At 32.2% G+C, this 11,828-nt stretch overlaps 2 protein-coding genes across 4 annotated transcripts in view; one reads left to right on the top strand and one right to left on the bottom strand.

Moving 5' to 3' along the window:
• Positions 1 to 11,828, top strand: part of LOC116850782 (Kv channel-interacting protein 1) — a 218,057-nt gene that overhangs the window by 155,639 nt on the left and 50,590 nt on the right. The gene's annotated exons all lie outside the window — the stretch shown is intronic.
• The window catches only part of LOC116850781 (dynein regulatory complex subunit 5-like), a 68,810-nt gene that overhangs the window by 45,647 nt on the left and 11,335 nt on the right, over positions 1 to 11,828 (bottom strand). Inside the window, exons 4-6 of the mRNA XM_032829428.1 lie at positions 2,411 to 2,584; positions 2,189 to 2,327; positions 461 to 698 (exon numbers count right to left, since the gene is read on the bottom strand). Of these exons, the coding sequence (XP_032685319.1) occupies positions 461 to 698; positions 2,189 to 2,327; positions 2,411 to 2,584 (551 nt within the window). The remainder of the gene's footprint in view (positions 1 to 460; positions 699 to 2,188; positions 2,328 to 2,410; positions 2,585 to 11,828) is intronic.

Raw genomic sequence — 11,828 nt, 5'->3', positions numbered from 1 at the left:
CTCTCTCTCTCTCTCTCTCTGTCTCTCTCTCTCTCTCCCTCTCTCTCTCTCTCTTGTCCTGACATTGGCCATTCAAAATCAGTAAATAAATCTTTTTAAACCCTATAACTTTTATCTAAAACATTTTTTTATAAAACATAGTTTTCGAGATATCCCGGGGTCTCGACTTTTTTTATACAACCTGTATAAAACTAGTACATTTCTACTTGGAAAATTTTCAGGAAATCTCTAAACACTTTCATAAATCCGTCAGTTTTGCGAAGTTATCGATAAAGACAGGTTGAATGCTTTTTTGATAAACAAGATATCTGATCGAGTTTCGAAGTAATGCAAGTTTCGAAGTTTAAGATTTCCAGCCATTTCAACTTTTTGACAAATTGCGTACATTTTCATTTTAAAACTATTCTTTCGATGTGATAAAAACGGTTCGACTTCTTCACACGTCAAAAATAGTACTTACGGGCACATACGTGATTAGCTCCTTCGTCTTGCAGAGGATTGAGTCTGAGATCCAAATTTTTCAGGCAGCTCGTCTCTGACTTGAGTATTCCATGAATAAGGCCGGCTAATCCTGTAGGTCCTATGTTGTTGTTCGCCAAACGTAGACTCTTCAACTTTTGATGCATTGACAGAAACTCACCCACTGCGTGCGCGCCGGTGTCCATCAACTTGCAATGTGACAGATCCAATTCTTCGACCTGCACCCGAGATAATTGAGAATATAACGCGCTGACCGAAATAAATGGAACTCGCGACGCGACAAAAAAAAAGAAAACGTCGGAGCGAGTAAAATTTAACAGAAACGATTTCCAATTAACCACTTGACAAACACCACTCTCTTAATTGTTTTGCAATTTTAATTGTATTCGATCGATAAGAATAACACGGATTCCTCGAATTTATACCAAGGTTGTACCGTAGATTTCAAGATTACATTTATGCGGATTGTTTGCCTATGTGATGTATACACGGTTTTTTTATGTAAATAATATAAACTATGTAAGATATTGCAAATTATATTAAAACATAATATAAAATATGAGAGTATAAGAAAATAATTAAATTATGATAGTGTCAGTATCTGTTAGATATTTATTATTAAAATTTTAGGTATTAATTATAAAAATGTAATGTTTGAAAATAAATTGCATGAAATTTTCATTTAATTGTTGATAGATTGGTAGATTTAATTCTGAAGAGATAAGAATGTAACTAGAAAATTCTGTGAACACTCTTATTAAATAAAAATTTATATCAGGATTTACTTAATCTTTTGAATTCTGATGTAAATTAATTGTAATATTTGTAATTAACAGAATCGTCTACAAGAATCGTATGCAAAGTTGTATAGAATACTTTTTTAGAAAGAAAAGATCGATATAAAAACAAAATTTATTTATAAACTAAATTTATTTAAGTGAGTATTACAAGGAAAGTGCAATACGATATTTTACTTTATTATAAATTTTTAAGGGCTTAAAAATGATAAAATCCTGTTCTGTATATCCCTTGCTAATTATCCAAGGACGACTTTAACAAACATTTTCCGACGAAATATATCGTTTGTAAGCGATGCATTATATATATTTGCATGTGTGGGCATAAAACTACGCACACAGAACGGTGTTTCACGCACTTGTCGCGTAAGACTTCCAAAATCAAATCAGGATTTGCTTTTGGTTCCTATCAGTTAAGGAACATAATAAATTTTGCTAGGAGCATAGAACATTTTTTTAATAACACATTTCGTTCCTAAAATATAAGAGAAACACATATAAAATAAAAGAACTCAGTTACTGCAAAATGTCGGTCTATTCCTATCTATTTGTAACAAAATCTCTGTTATAAAATTTATCGTAAATTACTGTTCGTATTTATCGTATTTTACTGTAAAATTCTCTCAAAATTCTGTGGACTCTTATTTAGGAAGCAATATTTATAAATTTACACCAGGATTCTAAAAATTAAATAAAAATATAGACTTTTCTTAATCAATTTTTGTAAAAGTTGAGTAAAAGTCATATGTTGTTTAAACAACATCTATAGATTACTCAGTGTCTACATAAATGAAATCTCATAGTTTACATTGTCTACGTGTAAATGTAAACATGTAAAACGCCTAATCCTGATTTATATTAGACAAAGAGAAAGAGAGCGAGAAAGAAGGAGAGACAATTCTCCAACTAACGTTACGGTTTGATGCCATTCCTTGAAGAATCGTAGCGACTCGCGGCCGGTCCAAGCTGCTGCGGGTTAAGCTGAATTTTCTCAACTTCGGGCTGGCTTTAATTCCTTCCCCAAGACTCACGCAATCTTCCACGGAGAACCTGCTCGCGCGATTAAATCTCGTCTTATCAAACGTTCGCTTTAGTCCTCTTTATCCTCGCTGCTCGCTAAACTTTCCACTCACTCAAAGTCCCGCCATTCGAAACCGTCGTTCATGTAGATCATACCGAAGTTGAGGTAAATTTCGGTGAGATAGGGCAATTGTGGGAGTACAACCGCCATGGGAATATGATGCGCAACGTCTTCCTCCGGCATTGGCTCGTCGTTCTCCTCTCCAACGGCTCGTTTCGACTGTTTTCTGCAAATTACGTTCGAGTTGTGTTTATTACAAAGTGCCCTAGCGATAAGTCGTTTTTATTTATCGCCAAATAATAATAATAACTCCACCACTGCTCACGTTGGCATGTACTGACCTCTTTTGTATATCTTTTCGATTATATACTCGAATAAAAACATAATTTATCGATTTTATTAAAAAGTTACTCAAACAAAAAACATTATGGCATTTTAAAGACATTTTATGAAATTGTAAGAAAAAAGTCTTTATAACGTCTCATGTCCCAATGTAAGAAGTTTTTCAGACATTGTTTTAAAGTTCCTGGCTCCTCGCCAGGATCTTCGCCAGAATCCTTGCCTCTTGATATATGACGTCAGAACCGTAAAATTAACTTGACATGCAGCCGTCATTTTTAACCTACATTTCCTCATTATCTTGTCTAATGTCATAAATCAAAATGAGGAGCCAAGAACCTAAGACGTCTTAGAGACATCCTGTTTAAGCTACTTTAAGATCCTTATATGTATATACGATTGCAGATTTCTAGAATTATACAAGGTATTCAGCGTAACCACCCGCACAATTTTTTTTCAGACACTTCCAACGGTTTAAGGTTGCAAGATGAATTTTCAATTGTTTCGTATAAATTTATATACAATTTGCAATAACAAAAAGTAAAAAATTTTTTTTCATAAAGAAATCAAGGTCACCTTTAATTTTTTTAAAAGTGCACACATAACATTGTAAAGGACTTTAAAATGAATTTAATGCACTATCACGAACGTCACTTTTGTTAATATTTAATATATAATTAAATATATAGCATTATTTTACGGTTACTTAGCCTATAATGCACGAATAATCTAAAATTATCTTCAGGAAACCTCATATTATAAATGAACATGGACCAATTCAATGACCGCCTCGTTCTCCAGATTTATCTCTGATGGATTTTTTTCTTATGGAGATACCTGCAAGCTCTTGTATATAAACACCAATTAATAACGTTCAAGATTTTTCAGAAAAAATAATTATAGCTTATGTAAATTTAAATTCAAATAGCATAATAATTACTATGCACAGTAATTTGTTAAAAAGAGCAGAATTTTATGTTGCAGCAAGGTGACAAGTAACTTGAACATTTACTTCCATAAGTTAAAGTTTTTTTATTATTTTACTATTATTGTTAATAAAAATGACATTTGTAATAGTGTGTTAAATTCATCTTAAAGTCTTCTATAATAATATAAAAGAAGTGCATTGTGCCATTAAAAAAATTTAAGCTTGATTTCTTTACGTAAAAAAAATATATTTTTACCTTTTGTTATTGCAAATTGTAACCTGCACGAAACAGTTGAAAAGTTATCTTGCCAAATACTTTATAAAAGTTTAGAAAATTTCGTAAGCTTGTCGTTATGATGTGAACTGACAAACTCGTGAAAATATTTAATTTTAAAATATTAATTTTTTTACTATAAAAGAACTGTAAATTTAATAATATTCCATCAAGATATTTGCAATTTTGTTAATTTTTACTCAATTTTTATTATAGTAGTTCACACGATAACGATAAGCTTATGGAAATTTTCTACCTAAAATTCAGCTTAATTGAACCACCGAGAGTCAAAATATTATTGCAAAATGACGATCTTGAAAAGAAAAACGAAATATATTTCAACTGTACGTATCATACATTTATATTCAGAGTATTTGATCATTAAAATTATATTTTTCTTCTCTTTATGTTGTATAAATATACGTCAAAATAACATTTTCGCATATTCATTCAGTTTGTCATAAAAAATTGTGAAAGAACAAGCACGATTTTCAGGTAATCTGACCTTCCAGTCCCCTTAAGTACATTTGTAATATTCTCAAAGCTTTCCTTTACTCAACAATCGATACAATCGATACTAAAATTAACGTGATAAAATTATGGAAAAAGTAAGCTTGCATGTCACGTTAGTTTTATTATTTGCTTATTGATTGTTATAACAAATGGAAAGTTTTCGAAATATTTTACAAATGTGATAAATGTGATAAATGACAATCGATCATAAATGTCACTTTATAAACATATCAGTTTATCCTTTTATTTTAATTTATATGAATTTGGCACTTGAATTTTTAAAAAAGTTAATTTTTGTATACTGAAAGTGATAGACTTTTATTTATAATTATTTATAATAACAATAATTTCATTTGTAATTTTAAATTTAATTCAAAATTACAAAATTTTTTAAAAATAGCCCACACCCAACTTTGAGACAAAAAATGTCAATAAAATATTTTGATACAGAATTGTCTATAGTTGTTTGTAGTATTTTTCGTTTCTTTTATAGTCGCACCGTTCAAATTTTAAAAAGCATATTATTATCCTAGCAGCACAATGCATTGGGTCTATGTCAAACCTATAGCGACCATTCTAATTAATTAGCCACTTGGCTAATTAATATGTACCCGAGCAAAAATTGAATCTAGTGATTGTCTAGTAATGACACAAAAAAGTTAGGTCTTACCTCATTACTAGCTAGTAGTACTTGCTAGCTACTAGCTGGGAATGTAACACTCACTTCTCCTAATGGTTGTACTAGAAAAATTAGCTAGTAGCTAGATACAAAAAAATAACTTGTAACTTTCTAGCCTGCACTAGACAGTAGATAGCAAAAAATATAGATAGAAAAAATTATTTTTCTTCAATAATTTCCCTTTTTCTCTATATCAGGAATACCTAATAATCTTTAGATTTCTTATCTTCAGTTTTCTTATCATGGATTTCATAGAATTTCTGTATCATGGATGTCTAGTAGCTAGACAGGTTTTTTGTTTATATATATATATATATCTCTCTTTAGGAGAAGTGATCCAATGGAGTTAAGTTTCTTGTAATTCTTCTTCATTACGTATTATTTCCATTCTATTGAAAAAATTCATTTTATACTTCGGGACTTGAACCTGAAAAGCCTCTGGCTCTTGAGTCTGGTACTTTACCTGCTAGACCACTACTATAGTCGGTAGTAAACGTTTTATATTAGCTATATATGGTTTACTCAACGCCGTTTTACCTAATTTCTAGATAAAAAAAATTACACTGTGACGAGATGAAAGATTCAGTAAATCCTGAATAGAAATTGAATATAAAACGCTGTCTAGTAACTGTCTAGCAATGTACTGTAAATCCAGAATGAAAATTAGATGTCAAAACAGTTCTGATGTCCAATCTCTACTCAGGATATATCGATGATTTTGTATCTCGTTACTGTGTAATCCTTTTCGTCTAGTCACTGTTTATGTAATTGGTGTAAGTACTAGATAGTTCTGACGTCCAATTTCTATTCAAGAGTTACCGATGATTTTCTATCTCGTTACTGTATAATTTTATTTGTCTAACTACTGTCTATGTAATTGGGATAGTTACTACACAGTTCTGATATCCAATTTCTATTCAGGATTTACCGATGATTTTCTATCTCGTTACTGTATAATTTTATTTGTCTAACTACTGTCTATGTAATTGGGATAGTTACTACACAGTTCTGATATCCAATTTCTATTCAGGATTTACCGATGATTTTCTATCTCGTTACTGTATAATTTTATTTGTCTAACTACTGTCTATGTAATTGGGATAGTTACTACACAGTTCTGATATCCAATTTCTATTCAGGATTTACCGATGATTTTCTATCTCGTTACTGTGTAATATTTTCCATCTAGCCACTATTTATATAATTGGTGTAGTTCTAGACAGTCCTGACATTCAAAAGACTGAGTAAGAATATTTAGCCAGTCACGAGCTAGTGACCGGCTAGAAAACTTATCTAATCATTACTATCTAGTTATTAGTTTTGAAATCTGCTCTACTAGATATATTTTTGCTCGGGTAACTGCTCAAGTAGTATATACATACATATTAGTATAAAATACATATTAGGCGCGCAAATTAATTTTTATCTTTAATCAATTATAACACCGCTTTAAATTCAAATATCTGCTCGCTGTTTAGTGAGTTTTGAAATGCCAGTCTAATGTTTCAAATGCATTATACAACCTGGCGAAGTTGACAACATAACCTTACAAAACAGTAACATGATGGCATCCGACAAGCAGTATATCAGTTACTGCATTCTTTTTGCTTTCCAGTTTAAAAAATGCTGCCGAGATTGCAAATATAATTTGCTCAACTTTGAAGAAAAGTGCTGTAACACATAAAACTTGTAAAAAGTGGCAGCAAAAGTTTCAGAATAGTAATTTCTGTCTTATTGATGAACAACATTCCGGCACGTCGCAAAAATTTGAAGACGAGAAGTTTGAGCAATTATTGAATGAAAATCTCGTTCAGACTCAAGATGAGTTTGTGTTACAATTAAGAGTAATCCGTCAATCAATTTTCGTTCGCTTACATAAGCTGGAAAAAATTCTAAAATTAGGCCGATGGATTCCATACGAGCTCAGCACGAGGAGAGCAAGCAAAGGAGGTTCGATACGGCAATAAAAAAGTGCAAAGCAAAAAATACAAAATAAGAGATTTTTAAAACCATTAATAGCGATGAAAAGTGGGTTTTGTACGACAATCCTAAAAGAATAAAATCGTGGGTTGATCTTGGTTAATCGTCGACATCGACCATAAAACCCAATATTGATCTAAAAAGTTTTATTATATTTTATTTGATAGGATATGAAAGGCGCGTGAATTGCTGCAACCTGGTCAAACAATTAATTGAGTATTATCAACAACTCATTCGTTTGAGCGACGAAATAGTGAGGAAAAAACCGTTTATTGGTTATGGAACGCAAGTCATCTTACAGCATGATAACACTCAATTGCACGTTGCAAAAAGAATGGAGGATTCTATTTGTTAGGCTGGGAAGTTCTCCCTCATGCGACTTATTCATCGGACTTAGCTTTGGATTATCAACTATTCCTATCGTTCCAATACCACCTAGCTGATTCACACTTTAAAAATGTAAAAGAGGTCCGAAAATGTATCGATAATTTCATCGATTCAAGGTCGTCATTTATTTTTCAAGAGAGAATTCGTCAGTTATCCGATAAGTGGAGAAAAGTATTAGAAAATGATGGTGAATATTTCGAATATTGATATATTTATTATTTTTTTGTAAATAAAAACTCAATTTCCCCAAAAAGAGACCGAATTAATTTGTGCACCTAATAATATTCTTAATTCTGAAATGTTAAATTTATTTAAATTTAAATTATATTTTGAATAAATTTGATGCTTGTGATAAATTTATAATAGATTTGCGACTATATAAATTTATGAAATACTTAAACAAATAACATGTAGTTAAAAATGCTAAATATTTTTCTGTGCGTAGTCATTATATAATATGATAAGTAGTCTTAAATTCTTCTAAAATATATAATCTACGACTATACCATATTATACTATCAATATATTATTTATATGTCATAACATCTTGGAATTGAGTAACAAGTTAAATTTAAAGTTGTATTACCCTTATAGAAATATCATACTAAGAATTATTGATAATTACTTATTTTCAGTATTAAAAATACTGGATAATAAGTAATTATCAATGATTCTTAGTATGATATTTCTAGGGTATTTCATAAAAGTTTTAAGAAAACAAAAGCATCGCGTTATTGCCTGACAAATTATTATGATTTTTCATTTATAACTGTGTAATTTCTTATATCTAGCCATTAGTTAACTTTTGAGCAATTAGCTAATTGTTGAACTCTTTTAGCCTCTCTCTAGATTTATATTATCGTGTCCATCAGTCAATCCTCTATATGATTTATCTCTTCGACTCTTGCTAGCCTATCTTTCTTACTAATTAGTTAATTTAGTTATACAATCACATTAAGAGAAGTAAATATTACATCATTAACTAATAACGATGTTACACATAAATTTATTACTTGTGGCTAAACATGAGGTTAATTTCCTACTCAGGTAATGACTGTTCGATCTAGAAATATTTCATCGTCAGTGTGTATCACCGCGTAAGCTTAATGCGTTCGTGTTGTGCAGAAAAAATTAGCTGGAGCTGTTACTTAATGGTGCATTCGCGAAACAGTTAATATATTTGAGTGAACCGCGGCTGCAATCAATATTGGTCGATGGATTACGCCGCTCATCGTGTATGTAGAGGTCGAGCAAGCGCGATAGCGGCGGTGAATAATTAACGAACGCGTATACGCCAGATCGTATTAACAGTCAAAGGGTTGGGTACGTTGGATTGATATAAAATCGTATTTCAAATAATGAATCCGCGCATTCATTGAATCTTGGTCGTCACAATTGGCGCAGCAAATGAACGCGCGCTTGGAATGTTTCCCGTTTCGTCAGGATGCATCTTCAAAATGACAGCTTGAAATGCGGCGATACAAACGCCCTCGAAAAATGAATTTATATTTATTTTATTGCCAGATCTTATTTTATTATCGCTTCTCTCCGTAATTATGAAGCGTACAAGAGAAAGGATGAAGCTGAAACTCGCCACGGTAAAAAGATACATCATTCGAATCTCGAATAAGAGAAGAGATAAATCTTATAGGGGATTTACGGTCCGAAAGGAACCGCCCGTTGCGATCCGAGGAAATTACTTTTCTGAAAATCTTTCGCGTGGCTTCTAATTAAACGCGAGTGCCTACGGAGTCTCGGGATTTGCGGCGGTCGCCTCTCTGTGGAGGCGCTTCCTTGGCTCGCAACTTGGCTTATTAAAATCTCATACGATACGTGCCGAGTAATGAGGAAGCGTTCTCGGAACTATCAATACTGGATCGCAAAGAGACGACGCGCTCCCGGAGAGTTTCGCTATTACACGAGTTTTACAGCTTAATCAGGTTAGCATTGCAAATGTTTAGAGACGCACGACGAATAAATTAGACCTAAAGCAGATAGAATTCTCGGACGTTTAGTATATTACATAATCCACGATGAATTCTGTAGTTAAATAGAATCTCCACAGCATCGCGCGTCGTCTTCCAGCCAATTTCGAGTCGGACTCGCTTTAATAAAGTTTTTCCCTTTGAAACGCGACCACGTTGACAGAGAGAAAGGGAGGGGAAGAGAGAGGACGAAGGAATACCAAGCAATGAAAATTGAAAAGTGACTGAAGGAATAAATATGACGAATCAGCTTCTCGTTTTATTCGAAATAGAATTTTCTTACGCGTGCCATATATCACTGCGCAGCTGACACTTCGCACTTGACGCATGCCTGTGTGCAATAATATCTACTCGCGACGAAATGGAAGTTTTATATGTCGTAAAATAAGAGAGATAGTATTGGTACGCCTTTAAGTGTACTATTACGTTGGTAATACGGGAACGTTGCAAAAATCCTCCCGTAAAGGTTAATTAAATTTTTTTTGGTGGCGGCAGGGCAGAGGGTGGAAAAAGGACGAACGAAATATCATTTTACGTGTTCCACCTCGGATTAGTTTTTGCAAACGCGATTGTGGAATTCTACGCTTTCTCTCTTTTTTTCTCACGCTCTCTGTCCCTCTCCCTCCCCCTCCTCCCACCCCTCGTTTACCCGTTTCAACTTCGTTACAGTGGCAATAAGAGACCATCTCTGTCGCGCCGAGTCTGCGGCCGTAACTATGCAAATTTGCCTTTGGTACTTTTTAAACAATATCCCTCTCTCTCTTCCCCTTCTTCCCTTTTATCTCTTTTCACCCCGAATTTTCTTGCCGACATTTCCTAATGTGGTCTTATGTGGTCACAGTAATAAGGCAAAACTTAGAATAACGACGGAATAGCGTTAATACTTCTATCCGAATGTTAATACTTTTATCCTATTAAAATTGTGTTTTTAAGATTAGCTGTGTGCTTAGGATTAACAATATTACTCATAAGTACAAACCCAACTGAAGCTGCCACAGACTTTCTGAATGTACGAATATTTACGTACGTATATACTGAATTCGTACATATATTTGAAGTAAGAAATAAGAGGTGACATCGGGATTGTTGTAAATCTTTTTTATAATAATTTCAAGACTGTCGGGGATATTTTCATCTTTTTACTAATGCAATATGAGAACATTTCTATATTCTTTAGATTATTTTATGTAAAATTTTTATAAAAGTATCATTTTTTCTCAATAACTCCTAAACGAAGGTTTCTTTTTTAAACTCGAGTCATTAAATAAGCACGATATTACTTTAATTTTTAATCGATAATCGCCGTTTTAAAAGAAAACAATGTAGTAATAGAATTTAGTAGTAATAATATAGCCCCGGATTTGTACGTCAGTAGACGTAATCAAAATTTGTGTAAAATTTTATTATTTGTTTAACTACAAAACGAATATTCGTAGTAGATTTTAGTAGTTAGGAATTAGTTTAGGAGATGTTTACGTTTTAATATATAGAATTTTTAACACCTTGTATCACTGGAACAAGGCCCTTGGAACTATTCCTATTGGCCCTTTTCCTTCATAAAATGACCTCAAAAATCAATTTCTAAAATATTGGACAATACTTAATCCTCCATTACCCTCATATAAGGCGAATGCTCAGTTGAAATTTCATTTTCTAATTATATAATGATGGCTGTAACAATTGACTTTAAAACTTCCTGACTTTTCATTTACAATCTTTTAAATTATATTTGTATGATAGTTTTCTTAATTTCGTTAGTGTAACTTTTTTTAATATATTAATCTTCTATTGCTTTCGTGCTCACTCAATGGAAATTTTATTTTCTAATTATTTTCTAAATTTATTTTTTTTTAATTTTACTTTCTAATTATATAAAAGTAGCTTGACAGAAAAGATAGCTTTGAAACTGTCTGACTTTTCGTTTACACCTCTTTAGATTATATTTGTATAGTCATTTTCTTAATTTCGTTGGTATAACTTCTATTAATAGACTCTGGGAAGTGTTAGCGCGCGCTTATAGCGAAAGTAAATACGTGAGATTAATGCGACTCGTACTGTTATCAAATTCAAGCTTTACTCTGATGGATCAATAATAAATTAATATTTTAATGCATCTACTCATTTTTATGAAGCTGTATTAATGCAGCAATAATTAAATTTTCTTTTAAATTAAATTAATAACAGGCATGGCATTTCGCTCATACGAGAGCACTAACATTCGTCAGCCGAACGAGAACAATAGAAGGTTTCGAGACAATAAGACGTTTCATTTCGTTAATAACTATTATGAAATTATAAAATAGTTATTATAAAGTATCTTCCTCTCTCTCTCTCTCTCTCTCTCTCTCTCTCTCTCTCTCTCTCTCTCTCTATCTCTCTCTTTTT

This window comes from Odontomachus brunneus, unplaced genomic scaffold, assembly GCF_010583005.1.
Source record: "Odontomachus brunneus isolate Ranch 3 - 2012 unplaced genomic scaffold, Obru_v1 Obru_scaffold_155, whole genome shotgun sequence".
Classification (NCBI taxonomy): Eukaryota; Metazoa; Arthropoda; class Insecta; order Hymenoptera; family Formicidae; genus Odontomachus; species Odontomachus brunneus.
The sequence above is the reverse complement of the archived record's forward strand: the minus strand, read 5'-3'. Positions and strand labels throughout refer to the sequence as shown.